The sequence below is a fragment of the Chelonoidis abingdonii genome, chromosome 20, assembly GCF_003597395.2.
Source record: "Chelonoidis abingdonii isolate Lonesome George chromosome 20, CheloAbing_2.0, whole genome shotgun sequence".
Lineage (NCBI taxonomy): Eukaryota > Metazoa > Chordata > Testudines > Testudinidae > Chelonoidis > Chelonoidis abingdonii.
In genome coordinates, this window is record NC_133788.1 from 7,000,219 (window position 1) to 7,024,290 (window position 24,072).

The 24,072-nt window shown below is 45.8% G+C and overlaps 1 protein-coding gene across 2 annotated transcripts; it reads right to left on the bottom strand.

Moving 5' to 3' along the window:
- Positions 1-1,279: 1,279 nt before the first annotated feature.
- On the bottom strand, positions 1,280-20,967 carry DHX33 (DEAH-box helicase 33). Of its 2 annotated transcripts, none has more exons than XM_032786983.2 (12): positions 20,600-20,967; positions 15,752-15,912; positions 14,691-14,918; positions 13,720-13,890; positions 12,266-12,451; positions 11,132-11,243; positions 10,241-10,400; positions 9,309-9,397; positions 8,542-8,669; positions 6,632-6,835; positions 5,720-5,806; positions 1,280-5,209 (listed from the first exon to the last, which is right to left on the bottom strand). In XM_032786983.2, exons 1-12 carry the CDS (start codon positions 20,805-20,807, stop codon positions 4,901-4,903), a joined length of 2,043 nt encoding a protein of 680 aa, XP_032642874.1. In that variant the 5' UTR covers positions 20,808-20,967; the 3' UTR covers positions 1,280-4,900. The 2 variants fall into 2 exon arrangements, with proteins under 2 accessions (XP_032642874.1, XP_074930149.1); XM_075074048.1 differs by having other exon boundaries at positions 2,097-5,209; positions 13,720-13,886; positions 14,687-14,918; positions 20,600-20,695.
- Between the last annotated feature and the right edge of the window lie 3,105 nt (positions 20,968-24,072).

Consider the following 24,072-nt stretch of genomic DNA (forward strand, 5'->3'; position numbering starts at 1 on the left):
GGGTTGCCAGCCCTCCAAGATTGTTCTGGAATCTCCAGGAATTAAAGATTAATCTTTAATTAAGGATTATGTCGTGATGAAACCTCCAGGAATACATCCAACCAAAGCTGGTAGCCCTAGGATGCAGCTGGGTGTCCTGAAGCCTTTAAGGCAGAAATAAATACTCAATAGGTAGAACATGGGCTAAGCCCCCAGGTGCTTTTAAATGTCCCCTGGGGCAGGGACCCTTGGCTCCATTTGCACAGTGCCTTGCACAGGGGTGGGGCTTGGAGCGCGCCAGCCACACCCATGCAGCCAAGCCTGGTGGTTGGGAGCAGCCTCCGGCTCCGCCCCCAGGCTGTGCCCACACAGCATGTCGCAGCACTGCTGGGGGCCCAGCGAAGGGCAGTCACTTGCTCACATCCATTGCAGAGCTGGCACTAGAAGCCAGTTCTTCTGCTAGAGTACAGTTGGAGGCCACTCCTGCCATATAACATTTTTCTTTTCTCCTCTGCCACTCATGACATTGCATCAAGGGAGCAGCTGCTAATTTCTCACTCTTCAGATTTGCATATTCTTTCTGCAGATATGCTAAATCACACTATTTTTATGAACCAACAAGCTAAAAAAAACCACAAAAAACCCTGAGCCAGGCGTAGGATAATGAGTCCAAGTTATCAAGACATCAGTATTTACAATTTTTCCCTGAACACTGATTTTTTTAAGGCTTACAGAAATCTAATGTTTTAATACTTGAATAGAGGTCAATGAAAATTGTACAGGGCACTGAAAACTCATGGGCTAGAAATGAAAGTATTGTAAATGTATTAAACTTTATCTCAATATTCTCTCTCCCACCCTTTATAAGATAACAGCATTCAGCTTTTCATTCGTTTTTGCAAGTCCCCTTAAATGTATTTGAAAATAGAACTGACAGTCAAAATAACCTAGTACTAATATACTGATATTAATTTTAAAAGAAGGACTGACCAGGGGACATGCACCCTGGCATAACATGCTGACCTTTTGTATGAGTTAGTGATGTTACTCTCTAGTGACCAGCTCTCAAAAAAAAGACTCCAGGAAAACACATGCCCAAAAGGACTTCAGGTCATGACAGCAAAGCTATGCTTAGAATAAAACATTCTGTTACAAGAATCAAAAGTACAAAAAAGAAAATCACTATGTAAAATTTGAAATTGTACCTAAACATACTATGAGGTACTTTTAATAGCCACTTAAGCTTCCTCACTTTAAATCCTGAGCTATGTATAGAACATAAGACAACCACTTCTTGAACTTGGAGTTTAGCCATCTCTTTATTATGGGAAAGTCAAATGTACAAATTAGTTGCTTCTGAATGGATCTCCCCTCCCCCGCACCCAATCCCCATACATATTGTTAATAGGCTGTCCGAACAAAGTGTGCTTTTCTTCCGCTTTCCCCTACAGATGCAGAGTTTTTGTATAAACACAGGAATAACGATATAGTGTTTTAATAATTCCCTGCAGTTTGTATGAGTTATAACAACCAAAGTAGCAGCATACTGTTGAAATGCCATCCAGAATTGCAGCTGGTCATACACAGAAAGGAGGCAAGTTTGCCCCCAGCCCCTCAGCGTGTTTCTTACCAGCAAGTATACAGTGAGAGGCACAACTAAGGGATACATTTATACATTTCCTCTAGACCTCTGTAAAAATTCAGTGTCACCCTGTCTGGAAATAGATTGATACACTTCACTATTCCTGGAAGCCAAAGGGAAGATATTCTAGGCATATTGTGTAACTGGAGTGCACCCATTTACACTAATGCTGTTCTTAGGAATCTGTGATTTGCAGATATTGAAGAGAGTGTAATTCAGGTTTTAAAGAGAAGTATTTGTCATAGATTTCACTGGATGAGGACCAAGACAGTCAGAATAATAGTAGCCTGTCAAGAAGGCATATTGCAACATACTGTGTAATTGTGAAGCATTTAAACAGGAAAAAAAATCCAAGATAGAAAGCATAACTTCTCCCTGCGAATCACACAGTGAAGTCAGCAGTTTATCAGTTCACAAGGATAATGGGTTTTCCAATATCCCTGAGGAGCACCATTAAAACTTTTTTTTTAAAAAAAAAAAAAATCCATGTTTGAAAAATACAAGAGTGGACTAAACACCATTTTAGTCAAACTGGGATATCCCAGAGCAGCTCATGTTAACTAATCACAATAATTAATAAAAGTTTCCCATCTTCCCCTTTTAGAAATCTAATCTGCTTTAATTTATCTCATCCTAAAACTGAACAACTCAAACTGTGCAAAGAGATTTCTGCTGAAACTAGAAGTTGCCTCTCCCAGAGAAGTTATTTTAGATGTACTCATAAAGATAGAATTTAAAAACTTCTTATAATTTTTCTCCGTCCTCATTCAGACATAATAGAACAGTCCATTCCACTCATTCAAGACATTACTGGGCAAGTAATATTTGGACAATCAAGCAATTAGATTGGCTGAACCTGCCTTAGTCCCTGTATAAAACACAGGATTAAAAAATAAGATTGGTTCTTATTGCATTTTGCTTCAGAGAAGAATCTGACCACTAGATGCTGGATGAAGCCCCAAATGCCGAAGACAAGTGTAGCATTCCTAGCCAATGTTGCCATGCTACGAATGTCTAACGAAGGACAAAAATAATCAAAAAAGGCAGAAAAATACTGGTGTAAAACTGTAATGGGGGAAATAAATATCGGATGATTAAAGAGTTTTTGAAGGAAGTCTGACTCCAAATTACATCTTCATATTTTTTTTTTCTGGAAAGTTTGCCACAGAATAACCTGATGAGCTATTGCAAAGGATAAGACTTACATTGATCTGCTATCTCCAAGCAGTGAACTTGGAAGTTTTAACCTGGCCAAGAAGGAAGGATGAACAAAGGTGGGGGGGGGGGCAGGCATGGTGGAGGGCAATTTCTTTGCTGCCAGAGTTCTGGGTTAGTCTGGAACAAAGTCTTTGCTTCTGCTTTGAAACCTTTGGCTGCCATGACATAGAAAATCTCTTCAGACAAAAATTTCAGAGGGCAAAAAACAGAAGTTAACAGTCCGAATTCCACTCCTCATACACATACTGAGGAATAACAATAACGTGTCTTAATAGCAAAGCAGAGGAAAAGACTGTACTCAGAAGACAGCTGGTTATAAAGTCAAGTGGCATTTGCAGAGAGGGGATGCATAATAGACCATTGCCAAACTCAACAGTCTGATTGGATTTTTAAGTAAGAAGCAGAGATTTCTTTAAAGATCTGTACTTTGTGGGAATCCTAAAAAGCAAGTATGGAAGGTAACAGTTTTTGCTAATTCGTTAGACCATCTGCCATGTAAAGAGCCTGGAATCTTTATACTTAACTTCTTTCGCCATCTCAGTTGTAAATATCTGTTTTACCATCTGCACTTTTATGATTCTTCTATGGATTACATGGTTATAAATGGCCAGAAAAATATAACTAGCCACGCCTCCCCAAGCAAAACTTAGATCTCACAGATGATAGCTTGTTGCCAATTAACAGAAGCATCCAACTCACTGGGGAAATGTTACCCGACTTCTTTAACAATACATATTACCTGTAAGAGCTCTGCAGTGGCTGATCCTTTCCTTAGATTTAACTCGGTGGTGGTGGTGAGCCCAGCATTCCCTTATTGCTGCAGCATATGTGCACGTTACGTATTGATATCAGGTGATCGCAACCACCAGGCAATGTACATCAATTTCTCTTGCTTGAGAGACAATGATTTTTAGCACTAGCTCTCGAAGCCAGAGCCACAGATCACTGCTGTGAACAACAGAGCGCTACAGACTTAGGAGGACCAAGTGCCAATCCACTGCTTTCCCTAGTTAGGCTTTGCAACTGGCTTCAGATGCTGCATCCGTATGCAAGAAAAACTGTGTGTACAAGATTCAGAGATTGGCCTCCTACCAGCCTAGAAGAACTAACCTCTTCAGTGCTGACATCGACTTCTGTGGTGAAGTGCCAGCGTTTCATAGGAATACTGGCACTTTGGTGTGGTCATACAGGGGAAACCCTGGAACCACTTCACTTGCATGGCACCCGGTTCGCTACACAGCTATATGAAAACCAGCTGGATGATGGAGACAAATTTTGTTTAAAAAGACACAGCTGGGCTGGTGATGCAGCAATGAGAAACTAAGAAAGCATTTGAAAGATGCCTAGCAGTCTCTCTGCTAGCAGATGACATGGGTTAACTGATCATCCTCTCTTAATGGCACTTCACCTCTATCAGCCCCGCAAGGTTTGTCTAACAAACGGGCACACGTGATGAAGAGCTGTCAATTCAGAAAACTCTTTACTGGCTTTCAGATGGGTCAAACAAGGTGGTGAAAATGACAACAGACAGAAAGATGTCTGATGAGGTAAAATACATTAGCACCTCCCTCCGAAAAACGTACATTTAAAAAAAGGTATTTTTGTCCTGTTAATATAATTATACATAAAGATTTAAAACTTTTTGCCAATAAAACCTGCGAGGGATACAAGGACAATTGTCAAAAAATACCAGGTCTGCTCAGAAGAGTCCCCTTGGGACTCATTTCTTCACACACAACCCCATTATACTTCTGTTTTAAAAACTGAAATCCAAGACCATCACCCCCCACCCCCAAATATTATATATATATATATATTCACAAACATACTATATACATGTATAATATTTCCCTCTTATCTATTAACTGTCATAAAAGATGATTGTTCTAAGCCAGTGCAGCAACAGTGCATGAGGTATGGCTCTTGTGGAGAAGCCATTTCCTGTACAGTCCTACCGGATTGGCATGGCAAAGCTCTATTGTTCCTGTACATTTGTTACAAAAATCTGATCCCATGACCCTAGGAATCCCCCACAGTTAGCTTGGTGGCACCAAGGGTGGGTCAGTTCTTGGCTGCTCTTAGCTTCCTGCGGAAGTAGTCGGGGGCAGCATCATACAGCCAATCTGCATCCACTACACACAGGTCCCTCATGTAGCACTTATTGGTGTGAAGCAGCTCGTTGTACATTACGCAGGCTGGCTTGCAGTGGAAGAGGACCGAGGAGGGATGAATTGCCACCAGCTGGTGGGAGTCTACGGTGGCATAGGTGCCATCCGGTTGCAACTCTGCAGCGTTCATAAAGAGGCTGTGAGCCAGGCAGCGGCGGATATTCCCCGTGTCCGATCGGGAGGACTCAATCGGTAATGATAGCTGGTTAGTAACGAGAGAGAGAGAGAGAAGACGGACGGCAATCCCTTGTGTTTGGTGCCCGGCAGCTCAAGATCAGACACTCAACTAACATCAAGTCTCATAAAACAAGCCTGGAAAAGTCTCACAATCACCACACAGTCATACCACAGTGGGAGTGAGACTGGAATCAGGTGGCTGCTAGCGCAACACAAAAGCCCACGTCGCCTATCGCTTTCTGGCATCCCTTCCAATAACTGTAAGCAAATATGGTACGACCAAAAGCTCAAAAGGAATGGGAATTCCAATTCAAGCTTGGACAACTGCCACTATTATGAGTTTGCAGGATGCTTGCCCGGACATGGGTCCAAGCTGCCCGTTACAGGAGTTTGTTTTAGTCCAACCATATTCAAACCAGGAACTGAAGGCACAGTGTTTCCCTGGGCTAGGATCTGGTACAGGGAAGTCATTTGGGGGTACAGGAGAGGAAAAACAATAACAAGACAATGGAAGAGTTTTACAGCAACTAGTTACCTTTAGGCAAATGTCCCTGAGCTGAGCTCTGACATCCGATACCAGCATCATGTTCCTGTTGTTCACAAAGTTCTCTCTGCACCATTCCTGCAGCAGAGTAAGTGGAAGCCAGAACAATTCACTTTTTTATCAAGGATGTTAGGGACATTGTCTTTGGATCAGATGTAAAACAGAGTACCTAAACCACATACCCATTCAAAAGAGCTGCTACCCTTCTGGCCAGGTTCGCAATATGGACAGTTACACTCAATCTACCTAAACTCCCTCCTACAGTTCCAATTAAACACAGTATTCCTCATCCACAGTCCTAAACTGTTTTGTGGGTTTGCCATGTGCCATGAAACAGCTTCTGCGCTTCCTCCCCAGAGATGGTGAAAGTGATTCCTAGAAGCACCAAGTTTGTAAATCACACTGTGAGCCCTGAGGAGGAAAAGCACGCTAGGAAGCCCAGGATGCTACTCTACATATTTAGAAATCAGACTGGAGAGTTTGATTTGTGGATTAAATCCAAATCCCATCTATAAAACTTGCAGAAAAGACCCAATCTCTTAGTAAAGAGTTTTGAAATGATGAAGAGCATTGCCAGGCACTTCCTGGTGGTCAGCTGAAACACAATCCCACCCACCTGGAACAATACAAGGAGGAATGATGACCTTGAGGTTAAGGTGCTCACCTGGGACTTGAAAGAAGGGTTCGGTTCCCAGCTCTGCTGCAGAGTTCCTGTGTGACCTTAATTAAGTCACTTATTCAGCCTGTAAAATGAGGTTAGCCCTTTTCTATCTCACAGAAGCATAGTGAGGATAAATATATTGATTAGGAGGCACTCAGATGCAAAGCAAAAGTGTAGGTACATGGAGAGAGGTCAGATCCCCAGTGGACGAGTTATTGCCCAGAGGCTCCATCCCCACCTACCTTATTGCCGCTGACATTTTTAAAGGCTCTGTATACGTTGAGCAGGGTGAGGTGATCCCCCTCACTGGAAATGAACTTCTTCCGGACAGACTGCACTTCATCCCGCCGGGATGGGGGGTTGTAGAGGATGCTGTCCACCGAAAGCAGGGACACGATGGTCAGGATCTCCTCCGTGCAGTGGAACTTGGGGGACATGAGGATAGTCTGCAAGGCACAGAGCAAGAGCTGCTTTCATGGGTTTCATCACTAGAAAGCTGGCAGATTTCGACAGCACAGTAATCTTGGTGGGTAATATAAACTTTAAAAGATACCTTCTCTGTGTTAAACTAACTCCTGGCTCAATAGGCTCAGATATAAAAGAGAGGGGAACTCTGGTTTATTCTTAAAACCACAGAAGACAGAGGGAAGACACGTACTAGGGGACATAGCTTGTCCATCCTCATGTCAATGCAGTATCACGGAGGCACTGGTAATAATAACTATCATTATTCTTATAAGTTGTCCTCATCCGAATGTGCTAAACTACTCACAAACCTTGAATTACACACACTTGCTCTTTAGGCACACAGATATACACATACATGCATACTATTGGGGAGAGCTGATCATTTTAAGGAAGTTTCAACATAACACCGCTCATTCACATGAAAATTGTAAGTAAGACAAAAGTCAGCTCTTTTGGAAACTTTGGTTTCAACTCTTAACGTGCCTCATTAAAATCAATTAATGTCCTACCTATCAATAAGAGGCACAAGGTGAATACCAAACCAGTGAGCCTCACTTCAGTACCAGAGGAAATGGCCGAAGTAAACAGAGTTATAAAGCACCTACTAGATGAGCAGGATATGACAGGGACAAACCGATACAGTTTCTGTAAAGGAAAACTGTGCATCTCTAATCTACTAGGATTTTCAGCATGTGCAAGGCTACAGCTACTCAGGGCCAAGTTCCACATCTATTGAATAGCAGCAACACTTACGGATATTGACAGGAGCTGCTGGTAAGCAGAGCCCAATCAAGCACTCATTCTCCTAACGTTAATCCTGAGGGCATTCTGTGCCAAATAATTAAAAATTCTGCAAAATTCTGAAAATTGTATTTGTCAAATAAATGTGGAAGTTCCAGCTTGGCACTGGGAAGCAGAGGCCATTGCCGGCACAGAGATGAGAGATCACTCTGGGGCTCATCAGGGGGGTTCTGGGTGTAGGGGGAGGAGGCTCAGCGGGAGGGTCTGGGTATGAGGGAGCAGCTCCCTGAACAGGAATCCCTCCCCCTGCAGCTGAGGAGCGCTGGATGCAAGAAGTGGTGGGCGAGGACGACAGTTTGCAGAGCTTCCTACAGCCAGGGGAGAAATCTGAGGGTGGGTCTGGATGCCGTGCATGGGAAGAGGAAGTCCCGTCCTCCCTAGCCCAGCTGAGCCCAGCACAGGGTAGGAGCCACCAGCCAGGTCTTCCCCAGTCCCGCCTCCTGCCCCACAGTGATTTATCTCTCTGCCAGCTGCCCTGGGCACCTGAAAGATGCTGCTGGGGAAAGTTACATGACTGTTCTTGCAAATTCCCTTTGCTTCCCCATCAGAATGTCATTTTTCTGCGGGGAAGCAAAGAAATCTGTGGGGGATATAAAGTCTGCGCATGTGCAGTGGCGCAGAATTCCCCCAGGAGTAACAAGTGTATTGTTAGGAACGCATCACGGTAACAGCACCTGTATGGAAGGTACCTTGTCATTCCACCATATGTGGAAATCTTACACGGAATCAGAAGGTAAATGTGGGAAATTCAGTCAAAACAAACCTCTTAACTCATTATCAAATCAAAAGGAAGTCATTCAAAGGAGCTTGAGAATAAGAGACTGATAATTATGGAAAAATATATCCAGCTAAAAATAAAAAGCTTGTTGCCTATCATTTGTACTTTAGAGAATTTGGGTTCCAGAGGAAATGCTGCCATCTTCCTTCCCAGTGGGGTCAGAGTAACCTGATCCTCCTTCCGGTCCACAGCCCCCAGCAGATCCAGTTGCTCAATGGCTGCCTGGATGGCATCTATCAAGACAGAATGGTACAGCCAGTTGGCTTCATTGTTGGCAATATCAGCAGAGGTTAGGAGGACTCCCCCTGGCACCATCAGAGGCAGTGTCTCTGGGTCAGAGTGAAGGACAACAACATGGCACTGCTGTGCCTATTACAATTAAACTGCTCAAGCCTCCAGGGCTGTCCACCAGGCACGTTCCACTGACCCAACACTCACAAATTATATTTTAAATAGAAGCAAAGGTAAGGTTGCCAAGCCTTTGGCAGCAGCCCTGTCAGAACCCCTGCAGGCTGCTCTCCTTCTCTAGAAGCCTTCCACCAAGATTTCTTCAAATTCTTTGCACCTCCAGCCTACTTTTGTCCCATGCTGGAAGTTGTATTCCCCAGCTCCTGCCACCAGTGGGCCTGCTTTCGCAACACTGGCCACAGTCAGTGAGCACTTAAGGGAATCCAGTCCCCCCAGACAGCAGAAGATTTCAGTGAGTTCACTTGTCAGCTGGACCCATCGGGAGAGGTGGCAACAGTCCAGGAAGTGTTACACTCCTTATGATACAGGCTCCCCCAGCTCTCCACTATCAGTTCAGCCAAAACATTTATATTCAGACAAATTCTCAGTGACCTGTTACCAACGCTGCCTTCACACCCACTTACCTGGGGATGGCTTGGACATAAAGTCGAAGGTGAGAACGTTGGGAATTCTCAGAGCCAGGAGCTGTAGCATCACACTGGCCAGGTTACACCTGCAAAGGGAGAGAAAAAAAATTAAGAACAACCTCAACCACCTGTCTCTCTTGAGGCAATTCAGGCAGACCTGCCTGACTGGCACCTCCGAAATCCCGCACGCTGAGGAAGACCAGCCCAAGAGTGGCCTCTGCGCTCCCCTGGCTTCAGCACTCCTGCAGAGTGGCTGCTTCTTCCAGCAGCACCTCCAGTCACACAGCAGAGGGGAGGAAAGAGCAGCAACAGCAGCAGAGGGAGCTTTTACACACTCATTTTGGTCAGGAATGGCGGAGAAGCATAATAAGGGAAAGCAGTATAATACAAAGGACGGAGATCGAAGGGCAACAACCAAGGTGACATTGGAAGTTGGAATCTCCCCAGAACAGCTTATGGTATTTGGCACAGAACGTCTTGGATTCTGAGCCCCTATCCCTGAAGGCTAAGCAAGGACACAATGGGTAAACCAGCAAAGAGTTCTGTGGCACCTTGTAGACTAACAGACGTATTGGAACATGAGCTTTTGTGGGTGAATACCCACTTCGTCGGATGCATGTAGTGGAAATAGTGGGTAAACCAGTCACTTCAGCTATCCCTTGTAGCCTCATCGGCCTGGTGCCAGTTATGTCACATGAGATGGGACAGTACAAGCTTAAAAGGGATGGGGAGAAAAAGCTACAAGCCCGGACTGATGGAGGAGGTGGAATAAAATACCCTGTTCTTGTTTCTGACACCTTCCTCCTGGCAACGGGGCTGCTGGTGGAGACGGAGCCAAAGCCTGAGCTCTGACCCCTTCTGGCTACGTAGCAGGGTCTAGCTAAGGGAGGGCAAGGCTATGTGTTCGGGGAAGTGGATTCTGTTCTCACCTCTGTATCTCAGGTATTGTCATTTTATCAAACTTCTCGAACTCATCCTCTGTGTACAGCCGGTAACAGATTCCACTGTCCTCTCGTCCCGCTCGTCCTGTACGCTGCCATGCCTGGGCCTTTGACACCCGCTGCACAGCCAACACCTCCAGGCCACTCTCTGGGAAAGGAAAAGAGTCCACATTAGTGAATATTCACATATGCGGGGCTTTGGAAACACAGCTAGTGCCAATTCGCACGGTGGCTGAATACTGATCCTGGGGGAAGAAAGAGCATCACCTACTGAAACAACACCACTTAAATGTAATCTCCCATCCAAACACTAAACAGGCCTGTTCTTGCTAAGCATACAAGACCTGAAGACACCTACATGGTGCTGCACCCACTTGGTGGCATTTCACAGCTCCATGGGTATTTTTACACTGCACGTAGACACCTATGCCTGGCCCATACCAACTGACTCGGGCTGAGAGGCCATTTAGGGTGTAGATGTTCTGGCTCAGACTGCAGCCTGAACTCGGGGACCCTTCCACTTTGCCCAGACATCTACACTGCAATAAACAGCCCCGCACCGCAGCCTAAGTCAGCTGGCAGGGGCCAGCCACAGGTTTTTAATTGTAGGGTAGACATACCCCAGGAGGCCCGGTAGAATTCCACACTTAGCTGACTCTCCCTGTATACACCCTATCCTAGGATCAGATGAGCACTGGGGAAGAAAGCACATTCAGTAGACAGGAAGAAAACACACACAAACAAAACACGCCTGGAATATGACGTGTTAAAGACTGGGGCAGAGGGGTGTTTTAAATCAGCTGCTATCAGGGTTTAGTGCCTCCATATACATATCAAGAATTAAAAATTATTTCCATATCACTCATCTCAACTCCTCACCAGGGCTGAACTTCTTTGCTTTAACCATGCCTGTGTCCACAACGTATTTTATTCCCGCAATGGTGATGGAGGTTTCCGCAATGTTGGTTGAAAGGATCACTTTGCGATAGCCCTAGGAGGAAGAGCAAACAAAAGAATATCACCTAGCTCTTATCCAACACTTTGCAGCAGTACATCTCAGAGAATTTTACAGAGGTGGTCAGTATCATTACCCCCATTTGACAGATGGGGAAACTGAGGCAGCGGTGACTTTGCCCAACATCACCCAGCAAGCCAGCGGCAGAGCTAGGAACAGAACTCAGGCTCTCCCAAGTGCCAGTCCAGGGCTGTATCCAGTAGGCCACACTTGCAGGAGTCCCAGCTCCCACTTTCCCACCTCAGTGTCCCAAGATTCACACATCCTTATTGGTGTGCTTTGACTTGTTACACTTTATTGTGTCAGTGTGACCAGTGTCTATGGCTACCTTAAAACTCTAGCCACTGGGCAGATTTCTAAAAGAAAGGAACTTTGCAATCAAAAACAATTAGTCAAATCAAATACAAGACCCCCACAGAGCTGTTTGCAGTGTAGCCTTTAAACCTTTTTGCTTCTGGTCAAAGGCATGAGATTAGGATCCCTGAAGACCTGAGTTCTTATTTATCCACTGACTAGGAACAACACAGGCTGAAGCAATGGAAGTTCCTCTGTGCACATACACACAGTGCTACCAAGTCTGCTACACCCTGGAGGTTAGTCTTCTTGGAATTTCAGTATGACCCTGGAAACTGCCCAGTGAGGCTGGCCAGCTGGAATGGTGCTTTCTGTGACAAGGCTCTTAGTCCACAAGGATCCTTACAGAGCACGTTCCAAAGGCTCTGCATCTCATTACCAAGCCCTTGGGCCCTCATTCCGCTACCTTTTCTGTATCCAGGGCAATTATTCCAATATTGGGGCTAATGTTGAGGAGAGACTCAGAGGTGACACCCCACATATCCCACTGAAAACATGTACCCTTCTGTCTCCAGGCAGTAGTCAGCCATGGTCATAAATGAGGATTGCTTTTAACCCACGAGACGTACAGCCCCTCCTGTGCAGGGAAATGGACAGTGATGTGGATGCATCAGCTCCCTCAGGTGTCCCCGAGCCTGGCTTACCTTGGGTGCAGCCTGAAAGACTCGGAGCTGCTGTGTGTATGGCAGCGAAGCATAGAGGGGCATCACCATCATCTGGGGGCAGCCATCGGGAAGGTGCTTGGCGATGTCTCGGCAGGTTTTGGTCATCGCTTCAATCTCTTCCTGACCAGTTAGAAACACCAGGATGTCCTGAGAAGAAGGTGCTTCCTTGGGGGTTGGGGAATTAGAAACGAGTATAAGCTAGTGGGGGGAAGAAGACTCCAGCAGAAATAAAACAGCAGTTATCAGTGGCAGCATATCTTCTGAGCTCTCCTACCAATAGCAGAAGAGATGGAGCAGCTGGGGAGCAAAGCTGAATGTGTGCATACAGAGCGAGGTGCTGAGCACTCCCAGCTCCTGCTGCATTCACTGAGATGAAAGGGGGCTCAGCACTTTGTAGGACCACCAAGATGGAGAAGAAAAAAAGCCCTAGAGAAACTGATGTTTCTGCTTTGTTCAACAACTTTCCAGTGCACCCAAACAAACAAGCTGTACTCCCAGTGGTAGTACAGCTGGCCTGTAATCACACGAAAACCTTAAGAATAGTTAAGAAAGCTAGGCTGCATACTTTGCTTAGCAGTCTCCTTTCACCTCCAGACTAGAGTTCAATTCCCACAAGCACAGCAACAATAAGTATTTTAACAGCGGTAGATGCAGGATATTAATGGTTTATTTAACAGCTTTCCACCAGTCACTCCCCTTAAAAGCCACTGTATACATACAGCTCCGGAAGCACCATGTCACTGTGTGCTCCAGTGGAGAGGAGACACGCTGGATATATTTCCAAAGACGAGAACCACAGGCACCTCTTTCAAAAACCCAAGACTAACCATCTGGCAGTTTCTCGTTGAAACACTTAGTGCTAGTCATAAAATATTGATGAGCTTTTAAATCATTAGATTTCCATTTTCTCTATAGTTTCTCTCAGCAACTACATCAGGGAGGCGATCTTAATGATAATCGAAGATTGGCATTTTTTCATTTTGGTGCTCTTTGTGGATCCCACAATTCTGTAAGTAATGGGGTGCAAAGAAATTATTCTCTGGAGTGCAATATTTTCCAGTAATGGGAGTCCTCATCTAATTCAGTCACACCATCAGCATCATCTACCCGAGAAGTAGATATTAAAAGATTATAGGGCCAGCTGGCCCACACTGAAGTATGAAAGCTAAAGACGAGAATACAACAGCATACTGAACAATCTTTGAGTTCTACTAACGATACAAGGTGCAATTTCAGGCCATGGGATATCTGAGATCATGAATCTAGCCAAAGTCTCACATTAACATAGCTCATTCAGACTTCAGGGGTGACAGTAAAAGAATCCTCAATGCTTGTAACTACCACTTGGATCTGAACAGGCAGAATGGTAACAGATGAAATATCCAACTGCAGCATCACAGGAGCGATGCATGCTCCCAACACGCCCAAGGTACCTGATGGATTTGGAAGACCGACACCAGTGCTGCTTGGAGATAATCACTCTGAGGCTGTTTGGTGTAAAAGATCTGGATTGGATGTTGCCGACCTTCTAGATAGAGAACTGGGGCTCCGTTGAAGTACTGAGAGAACTGGTCTACATCCATAGTAGCTGACATGATCACTACCTACAAAATGGGAGCAAGGCAGGTGCTATCAATGGGACTCAAGCATGAGACATTTGCCAACAGGCCTACAAAACCCAGCCTCCTTAGACTGCTAGGATGACCACCCAAACCACCAAAAGGTAAGAAAGGCACTTAGTGCAGAAGAGAGCTAAATTTTTTTCCTCCGAGCCCTCAAGTCTACAGCCAACCACTCCCACTGTGTGACACTCCAACATGTGTTATACACATATGACCCCATACGCTACAGAAGGAGTGGAGAAGCGAGCTTAAAGGTTCCAGACGTTTACTAAAAACAGCTACGCCTGGCTAGAACATTCAGACTTAAGAGATGGCTTTCAAGGGAATGCGTTCAAGCTAGAAAAGTCAAACATGACGAGGACCCCGCCCATAGGGTGGGTCTTCATAACACAGTTAGCTTGTGTGTAACACCAAAATCAACTCCTGTCCACACACAAAAAAATCTCTAGCTCGCATTAAGTGGTGCTTTAAATTAGCTGGTGAGGATGGGTTGAAACTCGAGTGCTCTTGAAGCTGCAGCTAGTAATGCAGGGAGGATGTAAAAGCTGGAATTAGAACACATCAGCAGCAAATCCACTCTGCTGCTAACCAAATCACTCCGCGTCACTCCAGTGTTCTTCTGAAGTGACTGGAGCTTGGCTCTCTCGAGCGCACTAACTGGAGTGTATCTAACTCAAGCTAACCATTTCAGTGTAGAACTGCCCTTACAGGTGGAGAATCCCCACTCTCCCCATCAGCATATTGCATTCCACTTGGGGGCCAGGTGGGGAATCTGCACTCACTTTGAGTGGGAATTTGCCCAAATCCTTCCGCTTCTTTAGCGCCGCTTTCACCACCCCAAAGAGCACGTCTGTGTGTATTGTCCTCTCATGAGCTTCGTCTAGAATGACGACACTGTATTTGCGCAGCAGGGGATCGCCAATGGCTTCGCGGAGAAGCATCCCATCCGTTAGGAACTTGATTCGCGTCTCGTCGGAGGTGAAATCTTCAAAGCGCACCGTGTAGCCGACCTAAGGAAACAGTCATGCAGGACAAGGCACAGACACCAAATCATGTACATTTACAGCAGCTGTGATTCACACTAAAGGATCCCAAAGCATCCAGACTATCCTTACAGCCATCCCTTCACCCATATCCAGTTAGAATGGAAAGTGCAATTTAAGGAGGCTGCATGTATTTTCATTCTGTGGGTCACAAGCCCCAAGATTCTAACTTACCCCAAAGACAGCTGCCAAAATCTTAGCATAATCACTATTTTCTGGCACTGACAGAGGAAGTTCACCCCTGAGAAAACCTGAAGAATTCACTGTAGAATACAACAAACACAGACAATATAACCCTGCTTTCCCAGAAGCCAGTGAACTGGATCACAATTTGTTAGCATTCATACATACAAAAAATTAAAGTAGAGTGAAGGTCAAACACTGCACACAGTTCACATGCTCAGCTTCAGGAGCTACTAAGAGAATTTAATTGTGACTGCAAGTCCAAGCATTTACTGAAATTATAGGGAGATGTGGATAAGTGATGCATGTTGACTAACAATTTGAATTCAGTCTGTTAAGCCCATAAGTAGGTACACTACTTTTTATTCATTAGACAGCATTTTTTTTAAATAAAAGCAACACAGCTGGCCCCCACATGGTGAGAGAAAAGCCAAGTGGGCCTCAGCCACTGGGCTGGATGGAACAGAGTGTTTTTATCCTTGTATACTATTAAATGTAGACAGCACTTTATCCCTTGTGGTTCTAGGATCCATAGAACTGCTCTGACCACCTGCTGTCCTCACCTACCCAACACCACCGTGCGTCTCAACTGCTTTATTTGAGACCACCTCACATACCAGTTTTCCCAGCTCCGTTTTCTTCTCATCCGAGACTCTAGTAGCTAAGGATATAGCAGCCACTCTACGAGGCTGGGTCACCGCAATGATGCCTTGGCGGCCGATTCCTGCTTCATAGAGGTACTGTGGGATCTGAGTCGTCTTCCCTGAGCCTGTTTCCCCTATAGAGCAACAAATGAACAAACAGCTGTTATTTCTGTAGCATCTCTAATGAGAGGCTCTCAAGCCATTTTGCAACCATTTGTTAATTAAGTCTCATCCCTCCGGGAGGTAGGTGTTGTTCCCATTTTGCCAATGGGAAAGCTGAGGAAGAAGGAATTAGGGTGATTTAGCCTATGGGAAAAGCACCCAAGTACGCCAGCTCTAACCGCTAGATACAGCACTTTACTTGATAACGCTCATCTCATTCCTCATGGTTGGTCCGTGGCACAGAATTTTAAAGACAAACCGCAAGTAAATAGAAGCAGAGTTCTGTATGCTCCAGAAGCACTCCAGAACATTCAGCACAGCACAAAGCCTATGGTTCTTCCTTTTTAATTTCCTCCAGCATCACAACAACCTATTGCACTCAGACCCCTGGATGGATCACACCTTCCTAGGAAACCCCTGCTGGAGCATGGAGCTAGCTCGTGAGGCTCAGAAAAGTGGTTTCTTTTCAGCATATATGGCACTAGTGTGTGGCCTGGGTTTCAAAGCTTTTGAAGTTATGCTCCTATAAAATCTTGGGAGCAAGAGACAGATGAGACCCATTCAGTCATCCAGTCTGCCTCCCTGCCACTGCAGGACTGGCTCCTACAGTAGGCTTCTTAGTGTTTTGTGCAGTTTAGTCTTAAAAGTTCCACGCAACAGAGCTTCCACAATTTGCCATGGGTGACTATTCACAGCTGGAACTGTCAGTTCTATTATTGTGCGATACAACTGTGATTCCTAGACAGATGAGAAGCAGAAAGCCAAATGTATGTCGCTCAGCTGCAGACTGGTGCAGAGGGAGGAACTATTTACCGCACTCCTCAGCTGCAGAACCTTCAAGTGGCATATTGTAATACATATTTAGCACATGATAACGCAAACCATACAACTATAGAAGGGAAATGAGAAAAGTACTGTGCATTCCTTGACTAGAAAATTATTGTGGTCAACATTTTTTTGAAGTGTTCGCTGATTGCATGTGTGAAATTTGAGGCACTTCATGCCTAATTTTAACAAGTGCTGAGCCCCTAGGTTTCCAGCTGGAGTCAATGGGATCTGCGACTCTTCAGCTCCTAAAAGTCACACATAAGGTGTCTCAAGCTGGGCTCATAAAAACAGAAGAATCGTTAGTGAACACTTCTGAAAATTCGACTAAGAAGGTGCTTTTCCCAAGGAACAGAGAGTTTTTCCATTTTCGGATTTTTTTGGCCAGGGGGAGAGGGAAGGAACTATAGGATCATAGAAATGCAGGACTGCAAGGAACCTCATGAGGCCACCCAGGTCAGTTCTCTGCACTGAGGTAGGATTATTATCTACCACCCTGACAGTTGTTTGTTTAACTCGTTCTTAAAAACCTCCAGTGACAGATTCCACAACCTCCCTAGGTAATTTGTTCCAGCGTTTAACTACCTTTACAGTTATGAAGTTTTTCCTCATGTCTAATTAAAGATCTACCTGGATGAATTTAAACCTAATACTTTTTGTCTAGTCCTCAGTGGTTAAGGAGAACAATTTATTACCCTCCTCTATATAACAACCCTTTACATCCTTAAAGGCTTATCAGGTCCCCCTCAGTCTTCTCTTCCCCAGACTGAACAAACCCTAGACCTTTAATCATTTTTGTTGCTCTTCTCCGGACTTTCTCCAGTCTGTCCATATCTTTCCCTAAGTATGGTGCCCAGAACTGGACACACTGCTCCAGCTGAGGCCTTATCAGTACAGAGTAGAGAATAAGAATTGCTTCTTATCAACACTCCTGCTAATACATCCCAGAATGATGTTTGGGGGTTTTTGTTTGTTTGTTTGTTTTGCATCGGTACTACCCACTGTGTATTTGTGCAGTTGGTTAGTCCCAAGTGTGGTACTTTGCATTTCTCTTAATGAAATTTCATCCTATTTATTTTAGACTGTCTCTCCAGTTTGTCAACATCATTTTGAATTCTAATCCTGTGATCCAAAGCACTTGCAACCCCTTCCAGCTTGGTATGGCCCACAAACTTTATAAGTACCATCTCTGTGCCACTATCCAAACCATTTATGAAGATACTGAATAGAACCAGACTTAGGACAGACCCCGTCCACCCAATATGCCCTTCCAGCTTGACTGTGAACCATTATAACAGGGGTGGCCGGCCTGAGAAGGAGCCAGAATTTACCAATGTACATTGCCAGAGAGCCAGGGTAATACGTCAGTAGCCCCCCCATCAACTCCCCTCCCACCCACTGGCAGCCCCGCTCATCAGCACCTCCCGCTCCCTCCCCACACCTCCTGATCAGCTGTTTCATGGTGTGCAGGAGGCTCTGGGAGGGAGTGGGGAGGAAGGAGGGCACTGCATGCTCAGGAGAGGGGGCGGGAAGGGGTGGAGTGGGAGCAGGGCCTGTGGCATAGCCAAGGGGTGAATAGTGAGCACCTCACTGGCACATCGGAAAGTTGGCGCCTGAACTCCAGCCCCCCAGTCGGTGCCTATACAAGGAGCCGCATATTAACTTCTGAAGAGCGGAGCCACAAGTTGGCTACCCGTGCATTACAATAATTACTCTCTAGAGAGGGATAGAAAGCAGCAGTAAACTTCCTGGCTTTCCCTATACAATTAAGTCACTGCAAGTCTTAACTGAGAACCTTGCAACTCAAAGTCAGACACCATATAGTATGAACAAACAATTTGTATCCAACTACTGAAAAAAGCTAACGCGGTCTTGGGATGCATGAGGCAAGGTATTTCCAGTAGAGATAAGGAGGTGTTAATACTGTTATACAAGGCACTGATGAGACCTTATCTGGAATAGTGTGTGCAGTTGGTCTCCCATGTTGAAGAAGGATGAATTCAAACTGGAACAGGTACAGAGAAGGGCTACTAGAATGATCCGAGGAATGGAAAACCTGTCTTATAAAAGGAGATTCAAAGAGCTTGGCTTGTTTAGCCTAACCAAGAGAAGGCTGAGGGAAGATATGATTGCTGATTATAAATATATCAGAGGAATAAACACCAGGGAGGGAGAGGAATTATTTAAACTTAATACCAATGTGGACACAAGAACAAATGGATATAAACTGTCCATCCGGAAGTTTAGACTTGAAATTAGACAAAGGTTTCTAACCATCACAGAAGTGAAGTTCTGGATCATCTTTCCAAGGGGAGCAGTGGGGGCAAAAGACATATTTGGCTTCAAGACTAAGCTTGGTAAGTTTATGGAGGGGATGGTATGGTGGGATAGCCTAATTTTGGCAATTAATTGGTCTTTTAGCGGTAAATATGCCCAGTGGCCGGTGATGGGATGTTAGATGGGGTGGGATCTGAGTTACTGCAGAGAATTCTTTCCTTAGTGCTGGCTGGTGAGTCTTGCCCACATGCTCAGGGTTTAACTGAAAGCCATATTTGGGGTCAGGAAGGAATTTTCCTCCAGGGCAGACTGGCAGAGGCCCTTGGAGTTTTTCACCTTCCTCTGCAGCATGGGGCACGGGTCACTTGCTGGAGGATTCTCTGCACCTTAAAGTCTTTAAACCACAATTTGAGGACTTCAGTACCTCAGACATAAATTAGGGGTTTGTTACAGGAGTGAGTGGGTGAGATTCTGTGGCGTGCTTTGTGCAGGAGGTCAGACTAGACAATCATAATGGTCCCTTTCTGACCTTAAACTCTATGATTCTATACTAAGGGCACATTGTACCTAATTACTAACAGCACTTTAGATTAACAGTCAAACAGTTTGAGAAAAAAGCTTTTCATTATATGTCATACATTCATGTGGTTCACCATCTGAAAAATGAGCAAGACTGTAAACTCTCTGGGATAAGGACTGTCTTTCACTCTGTCCAGTACAATGGGGCTTCACACCTACTGGAGCCTGTGAGCATTCTCATGACACAATCAGCTTCACTTCCCAGCACAGAAGATTTGGGTTATGAACATTGTAGGAAAATGTTTGTTTGGACACAGCCGTTTCTTCTGGAACTGAAGAAAGAATCCACACAAACTTTGTACATACTTAATTATATCTATCTAAAGTACTTATATGACCCCCCTCACCGCAGTATCTGAGCATCTCACAATCTCCAATGTATTTATCCTTAAAGCATTCCCATGAGCCTGGACAGTGCTATTTACTCCATCTTTACAGAGGGGGAAACTGCAGCACAGAGCAACTAAGGATTAGCCCAAGGTCAAATAGGAAGTCTGTGGCAGAGCTGGGAAATTGAACCCAGAACTCTCAAGTCCTAGGCTAGTGCCCTCGCTACTGTTCTGCGCTGCTATACAAAGCTCAACGATGGGCCAAACCCGAGTCACCCACATCCCTTTTCAGCTAATGTCTCAGCAACAGCTGTGGGACCAGACTCCGGGGCAAAGGAGGAATAAGTTACTTGTCTGTCTTGGGAGGAAGAGGACTGGCTGCCCCGTCTGGTGGGGTGGGGTGGAGGAATAGGGCTATTCCATGGGGCTCGTTAGCCCATGAGAGCTCCTGGCAGGCGAGGGTGGCACGAAGGGCTCCTGCCAGAGGAATGGGATGCTGAGTGCGCCCTGGGAGACAGCGGGGGGTAGGGAAAGCCCAGCTGAGGAAGTAGGCAGAGTGGGGTCTGGGGGCTCCATGGCGGAGCGAAGAAGGGCGGGGGTCTCTCCCAGTCCTGCCCCGCCGGGAAGGTCGCTCCCGGCGCGCACTCACCGATGAGGATGGCTCTGTCCAGGCTCCGGAGCTGGCTGAGCAGCGGCCCCCGCGCCTGGAAGATGGGGAGGCTCCTGCGCTGCGTCTCCCCGGCGCTGGGAGCCGGCGGCTGGCGCTTGGCTCCGGGCGGCGCCAGCAGCATGGCTCTGCGGGGAGACGGCGCCAGCTTCAGTCTCTTGGCCGGGGGCAGTTCGCCCTCCTGAGGCATCGCCCCCGGGCCGCGGCCGTGCCGGGATCAGCTCCTGCAGGGGGACATGCGGCCGCCCCGCCCCTCGCCCACGTGTTCCCGCTGCCGGCCGCGCCCAGGGATTGCGGCCCGGCTCCGCGACACTCCTCCTGGGACTACAACTCCCGGCCTGCACCGCTCCCGCGGCCTGCGTCCCACTAGCTCAGAGCGGGGCAGGCTGGGAGCTGTAGTCCCCACAGCCCACAAGTAGAGTTGGTCTGCGTCCCACCTTAGCATGCTACAGGGTGGGCCGGCCCCGCTGGATAGGAGCCCTCTATCAATCACATAAGGTATTAGGGGGTGGATCCTTAATTGTGGGGTCTGTGTAACTGTTACAAGGAGTGGGGGGGTTTTGAAAAAAATCTTCCCAAAATGTTACATAATTCATGGACAAACCCTTACTCTACCCCCTCTTTTCCCCAGGCTGCCAGCTACTTGTTAAGAGAAGTGTGAGAATGTGTGTGTATAGAGCGCACTGACGCAGGTAAAGAGTCACCTGTGTGCACCCCACCTCTGCTGTCTTAACTTTATACTGATAAAATTAAAACCTTATGTGTAAGGATGGTTTTAAGGCTTCTAACATATCCCATAGTAAGGCATCCACTTACCCGGTCTATTACCATAGGCACATACACACGGTGTTCAGTATCTTGTCTTCAATCACCTGAGGAGTGGGAGAAGGAAAAGTGCATGGAGACAGAGCACTGGTGAGCGTGTACTCAAGCCTTCAACCATACAAAGGATAATGGAAAAGGGGATAACAGAGAGGGGCACACAGAAAGTCAGAGCCTTCTAGCTCAAAAGAAAGGGGGTGGGGTAGGTCGAAAGAGGACAAAGACCTACACTTAGGAGTCAAAATAAAGAGGATCTGAAATCTTGGATTAGAAAAGGAAGAACAGAAGAGGGATATACAGGGCCAGCGCTTCCATTTAGGCGACCTAGGCAATCGCCTAGGGCAGCAGGATTATTGGTGGGCGGCGTTTTGCCGGAGGGGGCGGTAGGCGGCTCCAGTGGAGCTGCCGCAGTCGTGCCTGCAGAGGGTCTGCAGCTCCAGTGGAGCTGCCGCAGTCGTGCCTGTCGACGATCGGCTGCTCCCACGGCTCCGGTGGACCTTCCACAGGCACCAGTGCAGCAGCTCCACCGGAGCCACAGGATGGTGAAATTGCCGTGTGCCTAGGGCGCTAAAACCCCTGGCGCCAGTTCTGGGGATATATAGATGAAAGAAATGCACCAAGCAGTTCCAAATGGCTCCCAGGCCTAGAGTTTTTGCTGGTGTCCCTCCACCGAGGGCATTTCATCATCCATGGTCACCACATTCAAAGATACACTGAAAAGTGGATTAAACACACAAACATTTAGCACAGAAATAGGCTTTATATGTCCCTTTTAAATAGTGTTTCTGGCCTTTTTTGCTAAAGACATCCACTACCCCACTGTTATGCTGAGAGATACTGGTGACAATCACAAACCTCTTTGAAACTAGGTATGAATGTACGCTGCAGTTAACGTAACATAACTGTCAGGATGAATTAAATTTAAAAAACATTGCATCCTCCTGACCCCCCAAGACACAGGAAGAGTTCTGAAGCCACACACAAATTTTTTTGAGGTTTTTTTGGCTGAGTATTGTTTGGGGTAGAACAGAACACACAGATGCACAGGCAAAAAGTAAGGAAGCCAGGCAGTGGCTTGTGAGCATGATGTGACCATGGAAAAAACGAGAGCTTTTGGGTCTGGTGCTGGATAAAGAGGCTCCCAGCCGTAAGCTAAGAAACTGCCCCTTTTTGTTTCCAGTTCCTCCTGCATTTGGAGAAGCAGGACTTTGTACCTTTCCTTATAAATAAACAAGATCGCAAAGAAAATAGCAGATTCCATCAATTTCTGCTTCCAACGGGAACAGTCCCAGGCCCTGAAATCTGACTTGCTGCTTTTCAACCTGAGTGGCTACAGTACCATTCTTTGGGAACATTTCTACCAGAAGTCCTCATGGGAGACTGGGCCTAGGGCTAACACTTCTTTTCTCTGTTTTGATGGAAGGTCCAACTGAAATGTGGAAATTATCTCTCCCCTTTCTTCAGAGAGGGAAGAAGGCAAAAGATAGTGTATTTAACTGTGAGAACGGAGTCACCTAGCCTAATGGAAATAAGGTCACCCTGTTAAATATCTCACTACTAGCAGTATCATCTTCTGCAGTTCACTTCCCCATGGAATTCACTAATTACTTTCTTAAAAAAATAGTGTCACAGGGCATGGGGGAAATGGACAGCTTATTTTTAAAAAGTGTACAAGCAGCAGCTTAAGCATAAGAATTCTGGAGTCCTACTTCTGAATTTTAGGCCCAAATATGACAACATCTGGGTAAACTACTTGTCTCCTCCCTATTATTTCACCAGCATTGGGCAGTGACCATAAAATCATAGGCGTGGAAGGGAATTCGAGAGGTCTTCTAATCCAGTCCCCTGAACTCAAGGCAGGACTAACTATTATTTAGATAATCCCTGACAGGTGTTTGTATAACCTGCTCTTAATCTCCAGTGACAGAGATTCCACAACCTACATAGGCAATTTATTCCAGTGCTTAACTATCCTAATAGGTAGGAAGCTTTTCCTAATGTCCACCCTAAACCACCCTGCCTGCATTTTCAGCCCATTGCTTCTTGGCCTAGCCTGAGAGGTTAAAGAACAATTTTTCTCCTTCTTCCTTGCAAAAACCTTTTATGTACTTATGTTATCACAGGGGTACGCAACCTATGGCACGAGTGCCGAAGGCGGCACGTGAGCTGATTTTCAGTGGCACTCACACTGTCCAGGTCCTGGCCACTGGTCCAGGGGCTCTGCATTTTAGTTTTAAATGAAGCTTCTTAAACATTTAAAAAACCTTATTTACTTTACATACAACAATAGTTTAGTTATATATTATAGACAAAGAAAGAGACCTTCTCAAAATGTATTACTGGCACACGAAACCTTACATTAGAGTGAATAAATGAAGACTCAGCGTACCACTTCTGAAAGGTTGCCGACCCCTGTGTTATGTCCCCCCAATGTCTTCTCTCCTCTAGACTAAAACTCAGGTTTTGCAATCTTCCCTCAGATCATATTTTCTAGCCCTTGAATCATTTGTGTTGCTCTTCTGTGGACTTTCTCCAATTTGTCTAAATCTTTCCTGAAATGTGGCACCCAGAACTGGAGACAATTGTCCAGTTCAGGCCTAATCAGTGTGGTGTAGAACAGAAAAATTACTTTT